At 39.9% G+C, this 26,360-nt stretch overlaps 1 protein-coding gene across 2 annotated transcripts in view; it reads right to left on the reverse strand.

Moving 5' to 3' along the window:
• Positions 1-610: 610 nt before the first annotated feature.
• Positions 611-26,360, reverse strand: part of AMMECR1 (AMMECR nuclear protein 1) — a gene marked incomplete at its 5' end in the record, with an annotated part of 110,770 nt that continues 85,020 nt past the window's right edge. For both annotated transcript variants that reach the window (XM_082322914.1, XM_082322915.1), the window contains 4 exons: positions 611-5,059; positions 10,140-10,236; positions 11,912-12,002; positions 20,115-20,229. In XM_082322914.1, the coding sequence (XP_082179040.1) occupies positions 4,945-5,059; positions 10,140-10,236; positions 11,912-12,002; positions 20,115-20,229 (418 nt within the window). In that variant the 3' untranslated portion in view covers positions 611-4,944. The remainder of the gene's footprint in view (positions 5,060-10,139; positions 10,237-11,911; positions 12,003-20,114; positions 20,230-26,360) is intronic.

Consider the following 26,360-nt stretch of genomic DNA (forward strand, 5'->3'; position numbering starts at 1 on the left):
CTACTGTAAGAGTAATATGAAGAAATTGGAATTATTTTAGGCGATACTTCAAGATATTCTTTGATACACATTTTGCCACATTATTCTGTTCAAGAACATTGCTACAAGTAGTGTAGGCAATGTACTGGTTACACCAGTATAACTGGTTCTGCAACAAATTTTTTGCTTAAAAAGGTTGAAACCACTTCTCCCTCTCAGAGAATAAGGAGCCCAAGCCTAGACAAAATCCTGTGTTTAAAGTTAGACATGAAAAGTACAAAACTGAACTGATAACTTACATAAATACTGATAACTTACATAAATACTGATAAATATACTGGTGTAAATGATATATAAGTGATATAAATGCTGATTTAACTTGGGAGTGTTTAGAGGCTCACTTTGAATTGGACTGAAAGCTGCACGCCCCTGTCCCCAGTCTCTTCCTACAGCAGGCAACACGGACAGCCAGAGTTAATCCCACCAGAAGATCCCTAAAGCATCCTTAGCCTTTAACGTTAACACTAATCGCAAATGCTTAAATAAAAAAAAATTGACCGAGCCGCACAATTAAGCAGAGAAACGTAAAAAGAAATGGTGATTCTTTTTCCTTATTTTATTGGGTAAATGATTTAAAAGGTAATAACAATAGTGTTAAAACTACTACAATATCTTTCCACAGCCATATCTCACAGACCCACAGATAACCTTCTATATATATATTTTTTTTTTGCTTTTTCCTCATTTTTCTCTTTTTAAGCCGTACTTATATTAAAATGCCCATTTCAACAGTTTCTTCACACTAATAGCAATTAAATGTGGAAGGAAGGAGGATCTAGTTATAAAGGAAGGGGGTTCAGGTAATCTGTGATATTACTGTAATCAATCGAGTTGCGAAGGGAGGAAGGAAAAGACGGAGGCCTTGCCAGCTACTCCAGGTAGCTCCCAGCCCCTTCTGCGTCACCATCGCATTAAAGATAACTCAAGATGCTGGTGAACAGTTTAAAGTAATTTTTTTTTTTTTGTAACATACAAAACACTAAAATAACTTAGAAACTAGATCCAAATATCTTGAAAAGAATCAACTTTGATATACAAAAACAGTCATAAGTTGTTACAAAAGTTTCAAACAAAAGTTTGTTTTCTCAGTGCGTTTATGTACCAGCGCAATTACTGGGTCCAGAGCAAAGAAAGAGGTTTTTCTTTTTTATTTTTTCTTTAACAGTAATAAAAAACGAGGAAAACATATCTTTGTATATAAAGAATCATTGCTGGTCTTAAGAATAAATGTAACCAGAAACCCTTAAATCTGAGAGGCACACTTTGGGTTTCTCTTCTTTTTTTTTTTTTTAACTTTTTTTTTTTTTAAACATAAAAGGAAAGTCACCAGTTTATTTAAATGGAGGAGATATTCAGACTCCCCAAATAAACTTAATTCAATTAACATCACTAGCAAAAATCAGTTAGAAACTGTACAAAAATAAAAAAGTTAACACATTTAATCCTGCAGGGCTTTTGTAAGGACTGGAAGGCAGGCTTTAGGAGCAGCATTTGGGCATGGCTGGAGGCTTCTTTGGTTCGATCTAACACACATAAGAGATGTAACCTACTCCAGACAACAATTTTAAAAACCCGCACATTTGAAGACAAGTAAAGAGGTCCGTATACAAACGCCAGGGTGTGCAAATGGATCTGACTGCCGTGATTTACTAGTGTATCTGAGGTCCGAACTGCAGTGTGCCCTCCCCTGCTAGGATCAGCGCTGGGGCCGCGATGGTGCAACGTCAGTGCTACAGCAGTCGAGGCAGAAGGAAGGCCACTTGAAGCGTGACTAAGTAATAGTCCCATGTCAAGTCTACGGTTTTGTTGTCGAACTCAGTTTACAGAAGAGGGTTTTTAGAAACATTAAGCAAAAGAATTTAAAAAAAAAAAACCAAACCAACCTAACAATCTCTTTAATGAGTAAGGCAAACTGAGTAGTGCTCATAAAAAAATTAGCATTCCAACTTAAAAAACAGTGACATAAGCTACTTGGTTGTACCTTAACTTCTTATAAAGTACCCCAAATTTAAAAAAAAAAAAAAAAAGAAATAAAAAAAATCCGTATCTAAACCCAGCAATATATCTAAAAGGGTACTAAACATAAGTACGAGGGAATGACATTTTGTGGATCAGCTTGAAGCAAACAGACCTATTCTGTCCCAGTGCATGTCACAGTGAACTGCACGGTGCGTACAAATAAACCCACAATTACACAAACAATCCATAGCATTTTCAGCACTTGCATGCTGAGGAGGTAGGTGCCCTAGAAACACTGTAGCTAGACTGATTATTCCAATCTTTTAAAAAAAATATCATACAATCTGATTGACCACAGACTCTGTAACAGTTTTTTAATTAGTGATACAAAACTCTGGTCCAGAAGGGTCTGGCATTAACTCATGTCAAAAGCACACCTTTACAGTTTGTATAACACCCTTTTAACTATACTTTTAAGCAACAGCTACTAAGAGATAGACAAAAATGCATTGTGCATTATGCTGTATACAAAAAGGAGACAAAACTATCCTTTTCCCCCCCAAGCCATGGTGGGAAGTATTGCTGACCTTGTCCTTAAAAACCTGCAGGATTGTTTATTCATCAGTATATCATTATTACACTGGTAAGAAATTCTGTATAACATCTGCATATATCGAAGATTTTTTAAAAAATCTGATATGATTTTAGATCCGCATGACCAGTCACGTGACCTGCTTGAGGTTGATTAGCACCTTTCAATACATATATATTTTTATATATAATAGATCTTTTTAAAAAACTTCTAACAATGAGCTCATACGGAAGCATGAGCATGCTGTAACGAGATGACAGATAAAGATGGGGTTGGATGACTTTTTTTTTTTTTTTTTTTGCAGCAGAATGATTCAGTTTGTGCTCAGTTTCCCTATAAGGGCAAGAAAAAAACCAACACAACTCTATCAGGTAGCCACTTGTTCACAATTTCCACTTGAGGACTAATCCATTTAAAAGTGTTCCCCAAGTAGAAACAAGACAACAGTATCATCCAAAATAGCCTCTGTATAAACATCTAGTAATTTTTGCAGCTTCTGGCTGGCATCTCTTGGCTCCTGAAATTTCAGGCCCTCTGCTTATAAATTAAGGCATCACAACTGAAAATGTTAGTATTTGGACATCAAATGCTGTGGATGAAGGAATACCAAAGACCTTCTACATGAACCTCCGTGGAAATTAAGTGGCAAAGCTAACCTCGCAGAAGAGATGAGCAGAATTTATCCAGATCTGGGTTTGAAACCCTATTGAAGCGTTTTTACAATTAGGCTGATTTTTCTTTAACAACTGAGTTTTAATTGATTTTATCTATCGGAATTTTATATATCTCTATATTTACAAACATTCATGATTCAAAATAACTGGAATTTCTGCGTACTGTGGTTTACTCACTAGTATTAGGAAGGTCTTTTCTGCAATAGACGGCACGTGTTGTCCCCTAGAACACGCACCGAACTGCAACAGGTAGCGGTGGGAGTTCTGCAGGCGCCCGAGCGAGGAGCTCGCTCCTGCCGTACACCGGGCTTGCACATACACCACGCATACCCGTTTCTAAATCCTATTTTTACAGCAGGAAGAAGTTCCAATCAGTTTTCTCTCTTCTACCATGTGGAGGGGTGTCAGAATTATTACACAGTACTGACAGCTCTCAAGTACTATTCCTGCAATAAATGAAAACATGTAAAATTATGGCATACTTGTCCTGTGCTCTTTCACAACAGTCTTTTTTTCTTTTTTAAACAACAGTTACCTTTATCTAACTATTCATGACTTGATAAAACTCAACAAGTTCAAAAGCAGAAGAAAGAACGAAACAAGGATTTTTCTTTTCCAAAATAGGTTTGCTATAGAAAAAAAAAAAAAAATCTCACTTTAAAAAAATCCCCAAAAACCTGATGCCAGAGCAGACTCAATATAGTTTGCAAGAATGTCTGGCGTATTTGCTATATTTTTTTCTATGAATTTTATATATAAGTATATAGTTATGTCATAGTCAAAGGCACTAAAATCTAAATCCATTTTCTTCCTAATATGACATCTGCTACTCACCAACCTGTTTTTAAAAACAAATGTCACTCCTAATTTGAGATCATCAGAAAGGCATCGTCTCATCACAAATGCATTATTATGACTAGTCGTGACAGGGCTGGACTGCCCGCGATTCCCAGCACAGAACGGGAGACAAAGGTACCTGGTCGCCACTGGACTCCGTCACGCCCTACCAATTAGGCCACTTGGTTCTGAAAATGCTGCCATGTTAACATCACCTCTCCTTGTACGTGTAATCGCTTCTCTTCATCCAAAAAAGCATTTTGTCTGTCAGCCCTGACGTCTTGGCTGTATGTGCTGGATCTGAAGATCATGTATATAGCTACATGAGATCTTCACTGTGGGGGTGAGATATTGTACACACAACATTATTAAGAACGTTATGAAAATGCAATTCATTGTCTCGTATGATACCTGAATCTGATATGTTTCATTCCCTGTCACACCTATTAATGCAAAAGCCATGAATGCCTTTTTGCTAAGCAAAGCATCCCTAACTGTAATCCTTAAACTCTTCCTTCCATCCACAGTCACAGAAAGCCTTGATTGATATAATTCAATGTTAATGAAGTAGAAATTTAAAATTTCATAAAAAACCCAAGGGCTATATATGCTGCAAAAAAATCTGCAGTGACTCAATAATAAAAAAAGTATGGGATCTTTGTAGTAATGCAGTTTTCCCGCCCGTTGCCACGATGAGCTTAACCAACTAAGAAGCTTCAACATGGCAACGGAAACTATCATCATAAAATGGTACAGTAATAGAGATAGCTAGACCAAGAAGGGGCAGGGTCTCCTGGGAAGAGGTCTGCAGAGAGGTCCAGTGACTGGTCATGCGGCTCAGTGTCAGGAATAATGGTTGTACGGTGGAAGGGGGTGCCCAATACCATTTTGGAAGTGATGGTGCTGACGATGGGCAAGGTACTCTGTGTAGCTCATCGTCATCTTCTCACTACGGTACCTAGAAAAGAGCAAAGAAGCAAATTCAAGAACTGTTACCAGGAAGCCATAAGGAGCACTAGAAAGGCCGCACTCGTGGTGTGTTTAATGGTGACAGCTCTGCACTTCTGATGTTAGGAAGAAGAGTAACTTCAGTTGCACAAGGGCAGGGAGGGAACCACCATGCTTGTCAGGGTCATTCTGGAATCACGTAAGTGCTTATGAAAAATATTTTAAGCAAACAGGAGTTAGAAATCGTTGCCTACTCTGTCGCTCAAAGTAGAGGGACAGAAGCTCATGATGATTTATTGAGAATGTCCCATATCTTCAGCCAACTCTCTACAAAAAACCTAGGAGAAAAACTGTAAACAAGCACTACAGATTTTTGGGCTGTTTTTCAACAACCAGTACCAATTGTCTGCCAAATTCTGCTTTTAAAATAATCCCAGCTACATTAAATGGAGTTACATTATTTTTAGACTAGAATCACAGTATCTCAAGTTGGAAGGGACCCATAAGGATCACGGAGTCCAACTCCCTGCTCCTCACAGGACTGCCTAAAACTAAACCGTATGCCTAAGAGCATCGTCCAGACGCTCCCTGACCTCTTGACAGGCTTGGCGCCGTGACCACTTCCCTGGGGAGCCTGTGCCAGTGACCGACCACCCTCTCAGCAAAGGACCTTTTCCTGATGTCCAGTCTGAACTTCCCCTGATGCAGCTTCACACCATTTCCTTGTGTCCTATCATCGGTCACCAGAGAGAGATCAGCACCTCCGCTGCCCCCCTTGAGGACACAGACTGCGATGAGGTCACCGACTGCGATGAGGTCACCCCTCAGCAATGAGGTCACCCCTCAGCCTTCTCTTCTGCAAGCAGAACAAGCCAAGCGACCTCAGCCGCTCCTCAGAAGTCTTGTCCTTGAGGCCCTTCACCATCTTGGTCGCCCTCCTCTGGACACGCTCTTAGTTTGATGTCCTTCTTATATGGAGGCGCCCCAAACTGCACACAGTGCTCGAGGTGGGGCCGCACCAGTGCGGTGTCGAGTGGGACAATCCCCTCCCCCGACCGGCTAGCGGTGCTGGGCGTAATGCACCCCAGGACACGGCTGGCCCTTTTGGCTGCCAGGGCACACTGTTGACTCACATTCGACTTGCCATCAACCCAAACCCCCGGATCTCTTTCCGCGGGGCTGCTCTCCAGCCTCTCGTCCCCCGGTTTCTATGTAGAACCAGGATTACCCCATCCCAAGTGGAGAATCTTCCACTTGCTCTTGTTAAATTTCATACAGGTGGCGACTGCCCAGCTCTCCAGTCTATCCAGATCTCTCCGTAAGGCCTCTCAGCCCTCGAGGGAGTCCACAGCTCCTCCTAGTTTAGTATCATCAGCAAACTTAATGTACATTTGACTCCTGTGTCCAGGTCATTCATAAAACTATTAAAGAGCACTAAAATTGAGCCCTGGGGAGCCCCACTGGTGAGTGGCCGCCAGCCTGATGTAACCCCATTTACTAAAACTCTTTGAGCCCGACCTGTCAGCCAATTGCTCACACAACGTATTATGGACTTGCCTAGCCGTGTGCTGGACATTCTGTCCAGAAGGATACTGTGAGAGACAGTATCAAAAGCTTCGCTAAAATCAAAAACCTCCACGCCTACTGCCTTCCCTTGGTCAACTGGATGGGTGACCTTGGCATAAAAGGAAATGCAAGGTGGTTAAGCAGGACTTTCCCCTCAGGAACCTGTTCTGGCTATGATCAATGACTGCGTTGTCTCTCAAGTGTTTTTCAACAGCTCCCAGAATAACCTTCTCCATAATTTTACCAGGCGCTGAAGTCAGACTGACAGGCCTGTAATTGCCAGGGTCTTCCTTCTTACCCTTCCTGAAAAACGGGACATTTGCCAGCTTCCAGTCAACTGGGACCTCTCCAGACTCCCAAGACCGTTGAAAAATAATGGAGAGAGGTCCCGCAATAACATCGGCCAGCTACGTGTAACTAAAAGCAGAATCCAGGCCCTGACAACAAATATTTTGGATATACTTGCATCAGTATTGTTTGACAACGAGGAACACATTGCCACATTTACACTTATCCGTAGAAGTGCAAAATCTACACAAAACCAACACTATTCCACATTTCCACAAATTTCACTTAGAAAGACCTTGCATAAGAGATCGAACAGATGAGATCTGGTGAATCCAGCTACTGATTTAAAATACTGCCACCTCTCCTTTCTATCATATTTTTCTTCTGGAGTTGTTCTGGTTGTTCTCTCCTCTTTCAGGTCTGCAAAAACCACAACAGATGGCTCAACCACTTGCACTCACAGCCCAACACAAAAGTTTAAACTACCGTGGAGTCACCAACCGCAGCAATGAAGGTGGCAAACGCATTTGCTTCTGTTGCCTTTTTGCCAGGGGAACAGGGCAGAACATCTTACACTTGCAGCTTTTTGCTTCAGCGGACGTGTTTCAGAGCACCAGAGGTGCCCACGCTTGCTCGATACAGCAGTGTTTGTTAATGATGTACTAATTTAACAAACGGCCGCTGGTCCTTGCCGAGAGATGAGCTGCAGCTTGAGCTGATGTGAGTGGTATGCGGCGCTCCGCGCTTGAGGAGTAAGCTGGTCCGTGAATGAAATCCCCTGCCGCTACGGAGCGGAACGGTAAGCTCGGCAGTTAACGAAGCGGGTTGTACGTGGGTCACAAAGCAGGCGACAGGCAGCCGGGCGGGGGTCACGTCTGCTCATTGGAGCCGATGGAAGGGAAAACGCAGTTACCGTCCTTATGCGCTCTAGACCCCCAGAACTGGGACACTTCTTTCAGCTCCACTGTTTTTTAATTCTCTTCTTCAAAACACGGCCAGAACTACTGGGTATTAACTTGAAGTGAAGATAGTTAGCAACAGACTAGTTTTGATCAGCTTAAAGCTTTATTCACACACAGGCCATTTACTTTAATTCAGAGACTTGAAAAAGAAGTTAAAAGCACTTATTCCACTCTTCCAACAGATGTTTTGCTGTATGACAAGTTATTAAAATGAGGCTCTAAAAAGGGTGGTCTGATGCTGGGAAATGGTTACTATTTTAATACTCCTGTTTATAATATGCTAGCAGAAGCTGAGTTTTTAAGCAAGTAAAACAGACAGCCAGAAAAAAAAAAAAATCCTTCTGAATTAAAAATGATGCTCTGTTTATTCTGTTTATCAGGCCAGTGATTTTGCTAGCAGTTTGGATGTTGTGAACTGAAATCCACTAAACATCGGGGTTTTGGTGGGGTTTTTTTGGGGGGGTGTGGGTTTTTGGTTTGGTTGGCTGGTTGGTTTTGCTCTGTGCTCACATGCCATTGCTCCAAACAAAATCACGTAGCTGGAAGAAAATGCTATATAGAATTTTTGTTTCTTGGAAAAACATATTCCTTATTTACTGTGCTGTACAGAAATTGTCATTTAAGAACTATAACACCGTTACTCTTGCCCTCAGCTATCTCCATATATTCTTTTTGAACAGAAGATAACAAGGTGTATAGCTGAAATAAATTAAAAGGAGACTGGGGTTCTGCATTTGGAAATTTAGCTGGATTCTGTAAATCCCTTCTCCCTAATTTAACCTTCAGAACAGCATGTTTTCCTTAGTCACAGCTACTCCCCAGTAACCAGGTTCCTACGAGAATCCAGAATTCTGAACAGCCATTGAGACACAAAGTCTTTATTCTTCCTCCACAAGATCACTGAACAAGTAATTCCTCTAATACCAAAACATTTACTTTTCTAAGAAATGCTTTGCCTTCTCTCTGGTCTGAACATAAACTACTGCTAAGTAATAGCAAGATTTGTAGATGAAGATGACAAACGTGGAAGCTGAAAAAACCCCAATATCTCAGGTCTCTGTCCTAAAAAAGTGCATAAACAATCAGGAGAATCCAAGTATTTTCAAATGTCTGGAATGAAAGGATTAGGTTTTAGTTAGGGACAAGGAAGTCAAGCCTGGCTTACACCTAGCTGCACTAAGGAGGAAAGAATTTCCAAAGAAATCCAGACACAGAAACAAGAGTAATACAGACAACATTTTTAGAGCCGGTCTTGTGACCCTGTGAGTCCCCAGAAGTGGATAAAAGATAGGAAGGAGAACAGTTGGGGGCAAAGGATTCATCTCAAGTGTGGCCCCCCTGCAGAGGATGAACAGTCAATGCTTCCTTATGACATACGATTTAAAAAATTCTTATTTCTCCAAGCATGGAATAGATCACTCGAGTTTAGCAGTCATTTTATACTGCAAGCTTATAAAAACATAGAGTTTTAGAGGTGTTCTTATAGACATTTACTCCTCCACCCTTCACCATATAACTATAATATTACGGGCAGAATATCTGCTGCTAATTCTAAAATATTGTGGCTCCCACCCACTAAGAAGCCCTCAAGAACACATATTAAATTAGCAAAATCAAAATAGACCAGTGCGTGAGAGTGACAGAGTATGAAATAAAACACTAAATTCTTGTCTCGCTCCTGAGAATACCCTGACACAGTTTAACTGTTTAACTAGTCCGCCGACTGTCACAGCAGCTACCTAGTTTGCCTACCCAACACCTGTTAGGATAAGGGAAACCCAGACCCTACAGGAGATAAAGAAGACCCAAGGCCGCCTTTGGGAACTGAAGAGCTGACTAGGACCGAGGGGCCTCCCCGACTTCGCGGCGGCAGACCCGCAGCGCGCCATCTGCTCAAACACAAACTGACAACGGCAAGTAATCCTCGTTACCAGCCCCTGAAGATCCCTTGCAGCCCAGGAACAAACCGTAAAAAGCAAGAGCAAATACACGACTGAGATTTTCCAGAGTCAGGAAACAAAGTATGCAGGCACCCTGATACATATGGAGCCTGATATTTAACAACAGCCTTTTCTTTCTTGCTTAGTGCCACTAACCCCTATGCAAGGCACAGATCATCTCAAAACTCCGTACTGCTGCTGTGAAAAGAAAGAAATCATTAATAATATATACAGGAAAGCTTGCTATTAACATCTGAAATAAGCACTTACCAGGAACGAACACATCACAGTATTACAAAAACAGGACTTAGCTGTGGTATCCCATGCCGCGTACCTGGTTAGCTTTATTGTTTTCCTGAATTCATTAGTAATCGGAGCTTTGTAGCCTCCTTTCCTCAATAAGGAATCTATGGTTTGAATGTGGTCCCATCCTGTTGAATTTTACAGTAGTAAAAATGCATGAGAAATACAGCAATAAGAACAGATGTTACAAAAATACAGTACAGTACGCAGTGTGACTGATAATGGAAGCGCTCTGCTGAAGTGCTGTATCAAGCACAGGTCATTCTTCCCTGCTTAACAACCGCTGAAGGAAACATGACGTATAGGATTTCTTTACGCACAAAGTTCACTCTACAAACAACTTATATTTTTATCTCATAGTTGAAATATCTTACAAGTGGACCCACTACATCCAGGTGTCCTAGATGGGGGCGAGATACAAAATTAAACTTTTCTGAAACGTTCAGGTCTGAGCATGTATCACAATCACTTTATACATTATAAATGGCTATGACAGTATGAAAAATTACATTTCTGTATAAAATAGAATTTAAAAGAATTACTAGTGAACATGTGCAGAGAACTTCAGAGATTAGACTTCTCCATAAATACCACTTCACTTTACAGCGATATTTCTAATTTCAGAACTACTATATTGTATTATAGGTGGCTGGGTAATAAAAAAAGTGATGGATTAAAAATACAGATTCATTGTTATTTCCAAAAGATGCAATTAGATCAGTCACATTGGTACACTAAAAAAAAAAAATAGTATAGTTTTGGGTACATTAAAAAATACAAATTGGTAGTTTTGGGTACTTTAAAGAGTCAGATTGCAATGCACGCTCTACTAAAACTATTTAGAAATTTAAACACACACCCCCCCCCAATTCCTAAATTTAAAAAAAGCTTGTTAAGTGATCCCCAAGGGTCTCGACAAAAAACCACTTCTCTAACTAGCCGGCCTTAGATTAGAAAAGCAAAAAAATGTCTTGGAAACCTCTAAACTTTTAAGTGACTATTTGGAAACAGAATTATCAGTTAAAGATGATCCCCAGTAAAGGTTTCATCCTATTCCTTAGGGGGAAAGAAGAAAAAAAAAAAAAAAGGCAGCAATGCAAAATGTCAAAGACTGAGACACACTGTCGAGGTTGGGGAAAAAAACCCCACGTGAATATTCACAGTCAGCTGCTCAGTCCAAAAGATTCCTATTCAACAAAATCTAATATATGGGGTTTTTAATTCACAAACTTAGGCCTGTGCCTCTCTTAAAAGGGACTTTAACAACATTATTTTGGACTTTCGTATTGGAAGGAGTTCCCTTCCATCCATCACAAACCCCAGGAAGCCAGTGTTTATAAAAGGCATTCAGTACTAGCAGAAAGTCCCTAACTGAAAAAAAAACCCTTGATCATTGCGAATCTAGGAGTAAATCAGCTGTTGCGATACCTGACCTGACCGGCCATCCCATCCCTTTATAGAGTTTGTGCCTGTCACTGATATCGCAGCGTAACAACTACACGAAAACTGACAGCTTTTAACAACTGTAAAGTTGGCTGACAGCACTGTACCACCCCTCTGTATTTTATTTTTCTACAGCTACACTGCATTTATGACTTTTTTTAAAAAAAAACAGCTACAGTTTACTGAATCTCTATAAGGGGATTGATACAGGCATGTAATTGGCATTTTATAGAAGAGTCTTCTTACAATTAAATATTGCTCCATCATCTGACATCAGTGCAAGGTCAAATATTGCATTTTAGATTTATATGTATGTTTAAATTCTTCACCAGATCATATGAAATAAAGTGCAACAATGACCTTGCTCCTTTGCAACCTCCGGTAAGTAGGTGGCGGTGCGTTTTGATCCTTTTTCGTTGATGAATTCTATTCTAATGCCATGTACACCCACCTGCAAGAAATTGGCAGCTTTATTAGTACATTAAAAGAAAAAAAAAAGATACAAGAGATTTCTAACATGATAAAACTCAAAACAGGAACCTTTCAGTGGTTTATACCATTTCGCAAAGAGTTTCAAGAGGTGGTACTGAAGTGAATGTCGTCTTTTTGAAAGGTGTTCACTGCAACAGCCTCGTACGGTCAGCAGCGGCACAAATATGGTCCTCAGCTCCCCACCACAGAGCTTCACTTCTGGTCTGAAGGGAAGCCAGCTGAGACGCAAGTCCTTCTGTCTCTGAGGCTACCGTCAGCATGTTGTTGCTGATACAATCACCTGGTCACCAGGTAAAATCTGCAGGCAACCAAACAGCTGGCAAATCGAATGATGCTTCAATTAAGAGCACTCATTTTGTTCAAAGTAACAGCTGAACAACGGAAGATTTGTCACGCTACGAACTCGAGCCTGGAGCCTTCAGAATTTCTGCTAATGTGTAACGAGGAAAAGGAGATATTCCAAAGCATTCAGCTTCAAACTCCTATTTCCATGCTATTTCCATGCGCTCTAATATGACAAAATGCCAGTATGGAAACCAAAATTACTAATACCAAGGAGTTAGACGTATATAAAGTTGAACTGCCAAAAAAAAAAAAAAATTAAAAATAACAACCTCAGGCTCGGCACCTTTCCAGGGCCTTGTTTAAGCACTTGTTTAAGTACAATAATTCTGTCGAGAGTACCTGCGCTGCGCTCAGGCATGCCATAAAAGATACTCCACTGCCAGTAGGTTTGCAGTTGCTTTTGAGTTCTGTGCATAAGCACAAAGCATCCGTAGACGGACATTTTTATTTTCATGCCCACAGAACTCAGATGTTACTTCCATTTAAATCCAAAGTTCCTAACATTGTATGTGGAAACAAATAGTTTATGTTTAAGAGGGTATTATGTTCTTTGGTATGGCACTTCTTTTTGGACACAAAATTAATCGAAAAATGCTGTAACAGTTTTTCCAGTAACAACCTATTTTACTGTAACTGCATGACAGTCAAAAAACAAATAAGGAATATTTACAAAGCTCTACCACTTGTTCAGTTAACGTATTTGCTTATATTAAGACTTTATTTTTCAATCTTTATAATCTTTCTACACGATATAAGCACGGGGAAACAGGAGGAAGAGCCCCTCTTGTGGCTGGCCATGGCCTCAACAATTTTTCCCTGTGATCCTAACATTTCTTAAATAGGAAAAATTACTTTGAGACTACCGAATTTAATTCACTGAAAATTTTAATGTGGTATTTCATTTCCAAACGCTCCTACACCTTTCATAACATGGCTATATAATCACTAGAGAGATCAAATCTGTATGCTCAGCTGATGTAATTATGAACCCAAAGGACCTGAAAGTAAAATGAAAGAGTGTTAGAAGCTGAAATGAGCCTACAGAGTTTATTCCAAGAACAGAGTAAGTTTTTGCAGCTGGTGATTTTGTAACTGTCTATATTCAATTGCCTAAGCACTGAGATCAAATATTTTCAGGTTTTGCACACCTTCAGATCCTGCAGAATATCAGATTCTAAATTCTACACAACTGTTCTTTGCATAATAGTGATCCCCTAGTATTCCTGAGAAACCAGCCAGAAGCACTAGTGATGTATTACGTATGGTGCGCCGTTCAAGCAGTAGGTAATTGCGTGGCACTGGATGTTTCCCATTAACCATTTTAATGGACTTTTAGGCCCATGTCTGTAGAAGAAAAAGATGTAGAGCAAAATGAATAAGGCAACACGATTGCACCCACAGTTCCTCTGGTTGGGAAAATTTCATAGCGTTCTGTGAAGCATGAATTCCAACTGCACAGCTAAGCAGTATTCTCAGTCCCGTACAAACGGCTTTTCATTGTTCAGCTCCAGTTAATCAAAAACAGGCCTAAGTTAAACAAATGGAGGCCACACACAAGCAAAATAAGAATGATCCACGTTAAGACTGGCACGGGCACAGTCAGGATTTTATTTGGACTTCCTCAGGAGACCAGCGTTCCTGCATTGATGAAAACTGTGAAATTGCCCAAAATATTCCTCTCTAAGATGGGAGGTAAGGGGAAGGTACATGTTTGGAAGGCATTAACTGGACTGCAACTGGCTTGCCTACCAGGCTCAGCGCAGAGCTTTCTACAAAGCCTACGGCACGCTTCTCAAACTGAAAACACTGACACACTACAGGCAAGTTTTTGTAGAACAGCAACATCTGTGCAGTTCAGAAGAACAAACCAATCTTCTTCTGCAGATGGCGTTTCAGTCCTGTCTCATCTACGACCATTTGTTAGGAAATGACTACATGCAGGAATCCTTCTGAGCTGCAAAAAGAGCACCCAGTTGCCGTACCGGCCTCCCAAAGGGACAGGGGTCTGTTAGACGGTTGCTGTCGGGAGAGGGAAGTGAGGGAAGGAGGGAGGCTTAGAGAGGCAACAAACCAATCTCCTCCTATAGGAACATTTCTATAGGGTTTTAGAGCATGAAATACTGTATACTATGTATCCAATACTTGGGAATATAAACTTTTTGGCCCACTGTGTAAGTGGCCAGCGGCTACCTAAAACCAGGTCCGCTGACAATATTAATTAAAAAACACAGCCCTCTCACTAAATCTAAGGATTGCATTAACCTACGTTTTTTATTTTACTTCTGAAGTGACCTCAACAGAACTTCAGACTTTGTGGTGTATTTATACACATTCATATTCCTTTATACGCATTCTTGTTTTAATGAATCACTTATTTACATTTACTACACCACAGCGCGCTTCTGGCACCTGCTAGATAGATAACTGCCCATAATACGTCTCTCTCTGTATCTATTTCAGTTGGGCCAGGAAAAACTTGTTCCCCAAAAAACCCACTCCAAAAGCGAAGTTCAGGCAACTCTCACGTTCAACGGTTCTGACTCAAAGTTTACAAATCTGCTTCTCTTGTACTGAGAGAAAGAAATAACCTTATTCTCGTTGACTACCAACATGGGATTTGGATAAGCATCTAAAACATCAAGCCTTGTTGAAATTTAAGCTTCTACTCCACCATGGAGTAAATTCTCATCAAATAATCATTCTGTTCAGTTTTATGTATTGCACTGAAATCTCTAAAAGATTTGCATGCAATTATCACTAATTAGTTTAAGATTAATTAATTGTAAACATTTTTTCGGAAATACATTAAAGCAGGTAACAAAGAATCTGTTACAAAGGATCCACATGGATCCCCCAGAGCTGCAGTAGCGCAACACCTCCTCGGTGTTAGAAACAAGTGCAACCTGTACGGTATTCCTTAGGATTCCACATCACCCAGGGACGCCCCCTTTATTTACCCAACTGGTACTATGGAAATAGCTGTACACAAACTGGTCTGGAAGTGGAACACTTCAGATTAAGCAACTATTGCTACTTATTGCAAGCTGACCCCACTTTTTATTAGCTGAATTCTACAGCTTTTTAGCCTCACATTTGTAGCAAATATGCTGGCTTCTCTCTCAACATCTTCAGTAGGGCTTAGATATTGCATTCTGATTTAGCAATGGAGGCAAAAGCCTACTCAGGAGATATGCCCTCCACCTCATGGCAAGCATTCTTTTTTTAATGAATCATGTACACACATGGACTCACTGAATATTGTCCAAAGAGAATAAAATACTGAGATCAAGACCCTCTCTTCTCTGTTCTAAGGAATACAAGCTGCCAGAGTTGCTGGTGCCGCTGCACTTGCGGGAAGGAGAGAATTTCCGTGACTTTTAAATGTACTGACTTTGTCAACAATGAAAAGCCACCTTTCAGTCAACATTATTTGCCACAACTATTTAAGCTAATATTTAAACCAACGCACACAGGCTAAAGGCCTTTTGTAGCAACACAGCAAGCGTGTACAATTCTGCAGATTTTACTTCACTGAAGAACAGCAACTTCAGGGCAAAGATGTCTTTCAAGGTATTTTAAGGAAGAGCCGCCGGTCAGTTCTAGTTATTTATTACCCTGTTGGAATGACAATAATGTTTTCCAAAAGGTTTACTATTCTAATTATGTACAATCATAATGTTTATGTTGTTTTAATTAAAAAAAATGGGGAGAAGGTCTGAATTAGCAAGGCAGGCTTTACCTTGTAGCAAAAAACTCCACAGATTCTTAATTAAATTAATGAGAAAATAAATCAAAAGTGTTCATTTGCTATAACATGAAATAGAGAGGGAACGAGTAGAGGCATTTTGCTTTTCTCTTCTGTGTTTCTAGGAAAAAAAAAAAGCACGCAGGGGATACATGAACTCATTTGCCATTGTAACGTACCTCGCAGCCCTGCCCTCGCAAGGAGGCAGAGCCCGTCGCAGCGAAGCTGGCATCGCCAGACCTACAGCATGAGCACACCTTGTGCGTGCCACTTCGGGGACCTGAATCCACTCACTGGACTTTCTGAGCGTAGGCTTATTTGCCCAAATTGCAGACTTACAAGCTTCGCAAACCAAACAGAAGTCCTTTCTAAAGGACCCAAAGCCATGATGCTTCACAGCAATCTATTCAATCTCTTCTCCACTCCTTCGTTTGGGGTGCTGCTAACTACACGCACAGGTCCCAGTGCAACGTGAGATGCAAGTGTATCTGCATTAAGAATCAACAGCAAAATTGGAGGCATCCTGAGGCAGGAATTCAAATTTGTGCAGGGAAGAAAAGACTTGGCAGCAGGACAGATCAAAAAGATGAGCTCAAGGAGAATGGAAATATGGATAAAGCTGGGTTTACGTGGGGAAGGAATGACTGCTATCAATATCACATGTGTTCAAAAATAATTGGTCTTTACGACTTGTCTCCCAAGTAGTCCTTTGATATATGATCTTTTATAAAAGAGCGGTACTATCAAAAAAGAAACCTGTCTTAGAGTTTCTCCTGTTGCCCGTTTCTTTGAGATGGAGAGGCTGTGAAACCACCCCAGCAGCAACTGGACCACAGCAATATTTCATGGGTTCTGCCTAGCAGAAACGAAGAAACCGTTCATACTCTCCCAGTGTTCGTTTGAAAGCCCTGCATCTGTTCAACTACTAAAGTGCACGGCAATTCATAGAAAGTCACATGTAAGTAAGAATGCTAAATTATATTTTAGGAAGCATCCTCATGAACCGTGGCATTGAAGTGGTCCTTTGAAGGTTTGTACTTTCTCCTAGTTACGTTTATAAAAGGTGAAAATGGCAGCAATTTGAAAAATCATATGGGAGGTAATAGCAGTCAATTCACTCGTATCTCCTGTTTACTTGGTTGAAGTTTCTGCTGCAGAAGGACGTCACATTGCTTTGTACAACTGAAATATTACTTTATTTAGTCTGGGAAGATAATTCATTAATCAGAGAAAAGAAGACCTATCTCTGTGCTTCAGGATACAGGAGACGCTCCTGAGCTGTGTCTTCAAACGATCTTGTCTCTAAGCCACCAGAGCACTGTGAGTTGTCCGAATCGGCAATTTTGAAATATTGTGACCTCTGTCAGCAAATTGCTGAATTGGCTCCCACAAGATCATCAGTAGCGTACCTACAGAAGTAAGGTCTCCTAACCAGGCTGATGTTTTTCAGAATGATCCGGAAATTAGCATTATACAAGATGAAAGATGAAGAATCTCTCTTTACGCCATCCTGTAGACATCCTGAAATGTCTTTTTGCCATTAATATTTCATAACTGCAGCTCCCTTAAAAGAAACATGGATGACACAAGCTGTCTCACTGACAGGGGCACAAACAGGGATGAATCATTCTTTTAAGGACTAACAATTACAAATTTTATCTTTCCCATATTTATACAACCCCTTGCCCCTTTTGCATGGAAAGCTTGTGGATCATCCACAAATTGTATATGATACAATAACTTTAGAAGCACGGTTAACTTAGAGGGGGGGAAAAAAAAAAACCCAACAAAAACAAACCAAAAGCAAACCCAAACCAAATCATGGAACCTACTTTGTGACCATTTCTTAGAATTCCTAGGAATTTGGTAAAGGTTTTACAGACCTATCATTGAAAATCTTAAATGAAATAGGAGAGAGCAACTAAGCAAATGGACAACACAAGGACTATTGTATTTTTGACCCCTCCATTCTTCCCTCCTAAGTCAGGGCTCTCCAGTAAGAAGAATTGTGAAAATCCGTGAAGTCAATCAGAACTGAGCAGGACTACAGGTCTGCATTCAGTTTGTTTACACTGTTGTTGAAGTCTCAAGGATTCTGCAACAAGATATAGAAGGGACATCGAAAGTAAAAGCCTCCTTGGTTTCATACAAGTATTAAAGTTATGAAGCAGAAGTCTCCCAAGGAACAAAGTTAAAACCAGTCCTTCCAAGCGAGAGTGGATTTTTGAACTCAGGCTTTGGTTTCAGCTTCTCTTTAAGGATGAATATTTTGGTCATCTCAGAAGTTGAGAGAATAAAATAGCATCTAATAATATTTATAGACTACCACATGGAAAGAGCTAAATGCTATTTCATTATGCACTTCACAGTTTTAAAGTGACATTTTCTGAGGGTATTCGTAGTCTGATTTTTAATAAATTATAATAAATGAAATTGAATTGAAAACATCACTATGGTTACTACCAGAAGTTAACCTAGTAAAGCAGAAAAATTCTACCAGTTTTAATTTTGACTTCTAGCTTGGTTTAGTATTAAAAGTCACTACAGTTTTGATTACTCGAAAACATTGTTTAAAGTACTCTAAGGGCTCAGCGGCAAGACAAACTGCTGCTCTGAAAAAAGCTTCATGTTGAGAATGCCCACACAATTTCAGCTCAGATTTATTTTTTGGTCTGACATTACATAAAAAATGAGTAATTCTGTTTATGGTGAAAATGCTGATAAACCCCAAAGGAAACTTACATTCATCTCCTTGAGAATTACACATCAGGAGGCAAGAAGCCCTTGTCATTCTGAGCTGAACAGGAAACCCATTTTTATTAGGTTTTTCAGCTACTGTAAAATCCATAATGCTGGTTACTGCTGGATACCACCATTCTGATAGAGCAGGGCCTCTTACCATTTTAACAACAAAGGAAATTTCTATTCAAAAGACATTTGTTATGTGTGAATACAATAGAAAGCCTCTTTTTCTCTTAAGAAATCCTAAATATTTAGTAGGGCTAAGTCAGTATTAAAGGGAAATACCATAACTTGTGTGGTGTCTCTGGCATTATAACATGTCCGCTATTATTAATAACAATTTCAAAATTTTTTTTACGTCCACTCAAATGTAGACTCAAAAGAGCAACACAGTGGTCATACTGACTGAGATGAGAAGTTCATCTTAAGTCCAGTTACTTGTTTTTTGCAAGTGTCTAATACCAAATAATTTCAGAAAGAGCAGAAGAATACAGAGTAACACTTCCCGCAGTATACCTTCCCAGAAATAACTCTAAAAGCAGCATTTGCTTCTTAATCTCTTTTATGCCGCCGTTCCAAGAGAATGCATGCAGGTTTCCTAGAACCTAACAATTAAAATAGATTCAGCTCCATGCAAAAGTACCAAAGAAAAACAAGGGCAATGATTTACTTGGCCTCACTGTGTAAGGGCTTTGTGGGGTCTGTGCAGGCCACTTGCTCCGAAAGCCAGGAAAGTTTTGGGAAATATAAACGGCTCACTCCTACAAGCTAAATAAGGCAGCTTGTTTTGGGCTTGCAATTTTTTGCAGCGCTTGTTTCCAGAAGCACAGATAAAACCATTAACTTTCACACTGGAACATCCTCTTTCCAGAATCAATGGACTGATCTACCATGTTTCGGTAGTTAGCGATGCTGCCAAAGAAGTCTCAGGACACCACCGCTCAGACAAGACCTTGCTTGATGGAGCCTTAGACATGAATACGGCTGTGCAGACCGCTCTTACTTGGAGTGCGTAAGTGGGCAAGAACACAACTTTATTCCATTTTCATAGCTCAGACTGAAGGTGATGACTGTTCTACCAGAAGGATCTTTTGAATCTATGCATGGAACAATGTGTATAGAGCACAAAACAGTGACAACTACACTAAATAATATGCAGATAATTTAAATGGTGTGACTTCTGCTATAGATGTTCATGGTATCAAAGTAATATTCTTAAAAGATAGCTGACATCCTTACCTCCCAGTCCATGTAGTCACATACATCTTCAAAGTTAGTGAGTAGAGACACTGAGCAGAAAAGCCGTGGCAGCTCATCCCTCGTCATTGGGGGGAAACGACTATCTTTAAGGGCACTGTTGAAGACAAAACAGAATTTCAAAGGATTTTTTTGTTTGTTTGTTTGTTTGTTTTTAAGTTCAGGGATCTAATGAATCAACTGAAAAGTATAAAGGACAAAAAAAAATCCTGATGAAATGATGACCAGTTTGATAATCCAGTTGCCAGTGTAACACTGACCAACATTCCCAACGTTTTCCTTAGACATTTGTTTCGGTTCTTGGCTGGCCGGCCAGGTGGTGTTCTGAGGGTCCTTCCTTCCTGAGCTGATTTTGCTACTGTGACAACCTTATTAATGAAGCAGCAGAAAGTTTTTGGAAAAAACAATAGCTCTTCTACCTGCAATTTAGTAAATCCCTTTCAAAAAGGATTAAACTATACAACATAGAGGGGGAAATTCTATAGCCTGCAATAATCAAACACATAATACAGTGATCAAACTGTAGAACTTAATTATCCAGTGAAAAAAATTCCAACCAAGCAGAATATTCTCCAAAAAAGACTAATAGCCATGCTTCCTGGCAAAGGTGAATATAAAAGGTAAAAACATCCAAGGGCTCTACAGACCTGCAAACCTACAGGACTTGAAGGTGTTCTGCAAAGCAGAGGTAATGATTAGTAACAGGGAAGCTTGCGAACAGCTAGGCTAATCCTCGGGCTAACGTACCAGTCTACAGACAAACGTACACCTAATGGGGTAAAATTCGATAGAGAGAGTAGCTATCTGTGCACATTCCAGCATGCTTTGAAAAACAAAGCAGTTAACAGACAGTAAGCGGTACCACGAGTAAGAACATTTGTAAAAACCTACTTGCATCAGTTTGGTTAAGAACCAGTTAAATTGGAAAAGGGAAGGTTAAAGTGAGTATGGCATCTCATAATTTTTTATTCTCTTAAGATTTGCAATATGACATGTATGAATACAAACATGCTCATCTCCAACGAAAACAGCGATCTGCTAACTGAGCTTTTTGATGAGTAAAGAGAATTTAAGAGACTAACTAAAGCACTACCAAGTTCTTCAGGTGTCTCATTGTTTCATCTAACAATTAGATCATTATTCATTTTACTCGGCATACAGCCAGCGGTTGCCATTAGCTGATACAATCACGGCCACGGCGTTTAGAATATGGCTGAAGTCTCTGCATCGGATACCACCATTTTATATAAGGAGTGGCATAACTTTATTAAAGCAGACCAAATAAGGATGCATAAGCAAAAAAAAAATGTAAAGTTTAGCTAAAGGAGATCATTATATGTATAACCAGAAATAGCTTCCCATCGTGAATTAATACCATACACGGAAGAGTTAAAATAGAACCTATATTCTTCTGGGGCGGGGAGAAGACAGGCATTTTTCCCAGATATGCTACAATTACAAAAACAACACAGTATTGGAATTTGCTTTGGTATTTTTACATTACAAAATAGGTCAGAAATTCAGATCTTCGTTATGAAGACAAATTCATTATATAATTAAGTAACAGTTAGGGGGGCTACGCTACCCATTATTTAGGAGTAATTCTAGGCAACCCCAGGTAAAGTTGCCATAGATAGGACAGAAGATGTTGGGACAGTAAGTCACTAGCCAAGATAAATCTTCTGACATTTATGTAGGACAGACAGGCCTACAGAGACCTGTGAAGAACTAGGAACACTAAAGAGATTTAAAGCATAACGCCTGTGATGTTTAACTAATGACTTTCGCCGAAGATGTATCAAAAGATGGTCTTCTGCAAGATTTTGTTGATGGGATTTGCAAAGCTGGCTCTGTAACTGCTGGGAACCAGGCAAAGTTATCATTCTATGCTGCCTGGTGTTTCAGAGCAACACCAGAGATCAACTCATATAGCCGCAGCGTAATAGCAACGTATGAAAATACCAACAGCTAATTCAGCCTTCATATCCCTCCACGCAGGGGAAAAAAACAATACATATATGTAAAGGGACAATACTCTGGACACAGGGACAACTCCAACCAGAAGTCCATTTGGTTTTAAGTAATAACCAACAGCAGTCGGCAAAATGAATGAACGCAAGAACACAGTGAATACCCAGGGGTACCTTCCCGGAATGCTCTCCAGGAATCCAGCTGTTCAAAGCTTCGGTATTTTGAGCCAGAGATGGTATCTCTGCACTTAAAAGCTCTTCACGGGTTTGTTTAATAAGTGCATGCACACACGCTTTTAATATTTTACCCCACCTTTTACTAAAGACTAAAAAATTATGTTCAGAAACCCCAATCCTCTTAAAATCCATTGCTACTACAAGGTTGCTTATATGCAAACGGCTCATTTCCCTGAGGTATGCTGTACCTCTACCATATAACCGATCCGTTTGAATAAACTACTGAAAAGCACCCAGAGAGACAAGCATTATTTCATTAACAACGAACAAATTCAGTTACCTTAGGAAACAACTGTATGCATGGATATTGCCAATACTTGTTTAAACCTGTTTGTCATAATTTATGCAACAACCTTAACATGCAAAAGATTTCCCATAATGTAAGAATTTCCAACCTTCAAAGAACTTTCTTTTTTTTGCACAACTTGCTACTAGGAGTTTATCTAACTTGCCATTGCCCTTCCCAAAGCTGCCAAAATGCACTCTGAATTTCAACTGTTGGAAGCAAAGGTTGGCTACTATGGGTGTAAGCCTGATCCCAATAATGTTAGCACTAAAAGTCTCAGGCAAATTCCCACTCACTGAAGATCCGCTGCACTGGCTGCACTCATCACGAGATGAGAAGCCATCCTTAATTTAACATACATTAAGGTGTACAGAAACAAACACCATACAATGCACGCGTAAGCCAGATCTCAGCTAGCTTGCTCGAACGCGGAGACGGTAATTTGAAACAAGATGGGTGAATCATGACAGATTTGAGTATTCATAAAAAGCTGAGATATGAAACCTTCCCGTGAACACACTGGAAGCAGAAAGGCACCCAAAGGCACACAGAGGCACAAAATCCTCGGGCACGTACAGCAAACAAAGTAGTGCAGTTTTAGTGAAAACAGAGCAACGCAGTAAACGTTGCATACTTAGGAGCAAGCTTGGCTGGCTAATTCCAGTATTCAATAACACGACACTGGCACAAATACCTTGTTTTCACCTAACTACCTCATGACAACTAGGATATTGTTTATCAAATCATATTGCCATTTCAACTACACCTAGTGCCTTCAGAACTGCGAGGTGCTATTTTATCTGCACAGCCTGCTGAAAAATTGCTCCTCGACACCCCCACGGCTCTCCGCACCCGCGCACGTACCCCGTGTTAGTGCTCGCGCTGCCGAAGGTAAGCGAGATGCCTGGCGGGACAAGATCAGAGACTGGAATAAGTCTCCGACACCACTGTGACTGGTCAATGCAGAATATTGCTGCTATTCTATTCCTCCTTTCCCCATCTCCAGACCCCGTATTACAATTTGTTTTCAACTTTCAAAACAGCTTTGTCTCTGTTGCTACAGAAGTAAACCCCAAATTTACCCGGATAAATTTGTGTTGACAAACAACCAGCAATTGGAACAAAACGTACGGAAGGGAGATGCCAACAAGAAAGCATTTATTTGTGTGTGTTAGCTACACATGACATTCTGTCTGCTAATGCAAAATTTATGAAACTAAAATAGTCCAGCAACTATATCAGGTGCCAGTTTTCAAAGAACTAGCTTAAAACTTAATAACCCTGCCCTAATTGACCTAGGTGCATCATATACTACTATATATATACACACATATATATATTTATATATATATATTTATACATATAAACTAGGAAATGTTTACCTTTTAAGTGCTGTATATTACAGTTAGAGTACCAGTAGTCTTCTCAATCATTCTTTTATTATTACTATGGTTGAAAGTAAGTTCCAGATGCCTTTTGAGCACTTAAGAGCAGACCAACTTCGTATCATCTCTTCACAGATTAACTGTTTTCATTTTTTAATGCTTGGTTAGCAGCAGACATCGTCATTAAAGATGTTTCCCTTCAGAATTCAGCCGTTACCCTTCAGCCTAAACTTTATCTGTGTGGGCAGCGAATAAATCACCATCTACTGGCTGTTCTGAAGATGTGAAACAAGGGGAGGGCAGCCAGCAGAGTTCCCCGGGGGCAGCTGTCCACAGCGTGCCAAACCTAAGCTCGCCGTGGCTAACAGACGGGCATCGCCCTCAGGAGCGGCAGCGGATCTCACCCCTCACCAAGGATAAAAAAGCTTGCATGAGCTTTTACTTTCGTTGTTCTGGGAAGAACGAATATCAGCTTCTAGAGGCAGCAGTTTGGCACTGATCGTACACTGCACACCCTCTACAAAGCTGTACGCATGTAAATCCAGACTTCGGCCTCGCCTGCCGCGTTAGTATGCCTCGCGGTGACCAATTCAAACCCAGCGTAAATGCAGAGAAGGTAACGTATCCTTGTTTTCCTCAAAAGCTTGTTACTGTTCTGAGCTGCTCAGAATGAAAAGTCACTGTATAATTGCGTGTCTGCATTCTTGATTAATAGAGACTTTATTCTGTTTATTTGATGGAAGCATTATTTTGTAGTATTAGAATGTGGTGTTACAATCTTATTCAAAGCCATATTCTTCTGTTAATTCTTCTGTTAGAAAGACAAAAGGATTCTTATGGAACAAAATCTGGCATATTAGATAAAATATGGTTTAAAAAATATTCACAATTTTTCTGCTAAACTTAGAACTAAGGAGTGGTAAGTAAAAATAATTAGTAAAATAAGTTGGAAAAATTTGGCAGAGTTCAAAACTACTTTTAAAGAAAAAAAACACTATTTTTAAAAGCATTTTCTAAACCATCTGTTCTTTATTTCTCAATGCCCAGAACTAATTTACATATATTGCTGCTGACTACATGGAAGTACATGGTAGTGAAGAGTGCCAAGCTAGGGGAATTCTCATGTCCTTTCATTGGCCAGCTCCTTTTGCCACACGGAGCTCTGCTCCACGGTAAAAGTGAGGCAGGCAAAGTCAAAACTGAATCCTGTTCAAAGAAAACTATTTTTAGACACAAAACGGGTGCACGCACACGCACAGCCTTTCCAGTTAAATATACTTTATTTATGCAGTCTTGGGTGTCCTACCAAGATCAAGTAATTGCCAGTCAAGAAAAAAACAAAACAGTGTGTTACTCAACTGTCAGTTTTTCTTCAGCTGAGCCATGCTATACAAATCTCAGCTTCTCCTCAAGTGAAGTTTATTTGGCCATAAGCTCTCCAGAAAGGTTTTTCAATAATTTCATTTTCCATGTACCACTCCTCCTTGTATTTGGCACATAGAAAAGCTTGCAAACACTTTAAAGACACTGAAAATATTTAAAGAAAAGGAAATTGTTCAAAGTATTTTGAGTTACCATGACAAACAGCATGAAGTTTAGCAAAAAATAAAATTAAGGTTTATATTCCTTAAGACTACATCTTGGTTTTGTAAAATAGCACCAGAGAAGCTCTCAGCATCATCTGAAACCACAGTATGAGCAGGTGAACCAAAATGCAATACATCACTGTGTTGTCCATCGGTAATTTCTGTAAGCTATAAAAATGCTTTAAAAAAAAAAAAGTCAGCTTCAGTCTTTAAGAACTTATGGCTTTTAAATGTGATGCGGCAGATGGGTAACAAACAGTATGGCACAAACTGAGGAAATAAGAAATAGTAACAGAGCTACGTTACTCAGTTTAGAAGTGCCTGAAAGTCTTTGTGACTGAATTTAAAGGATCCTCTAAAAAAGTCTGATAGCGCATAAGCATCAAAAATAGTAAAGAAGGGTTTAAGTGTCGATGAATGAAGGTATTAAATGAATTAAATTCTTAATATTTTATTGTTTGTTATTTAATGACAATTAACAACAATGAAATGTTTCATTAAACCTCTTTTTTGGGGACAGTCACATCTACAGACCCAAACTGGATAAGAGTGTTTAGGCAAAACGGGATACAATTTTGTACGTTACTGGAAATTACATTGGGGGCTTAAACATGACACACGGGAAGGAGATGCAAAGGAAACAGTAAAGCACTGCGCATGATAGAAGTAATGCTCACTTTTATAGGAAGTGTAAATGAGGCAGAGACACTCAGTGACTCATGCAAGTTAGGAGGCTTGCACACTGAGTCAGTGACAGAATCAAG

The sequence above is a fragment of the Platalea leucorodia genome, assembly GCF_965183815.1.
Source record: "Platalea leucorodia genome assembly, chromosome: 10".
NCBI classification, from domain to species: Eukaryota; Metazoa; Chordata; class Aves; order Pelecaniformes; family Threskiornithidae; genus Platalea; species Platalea leucorodia.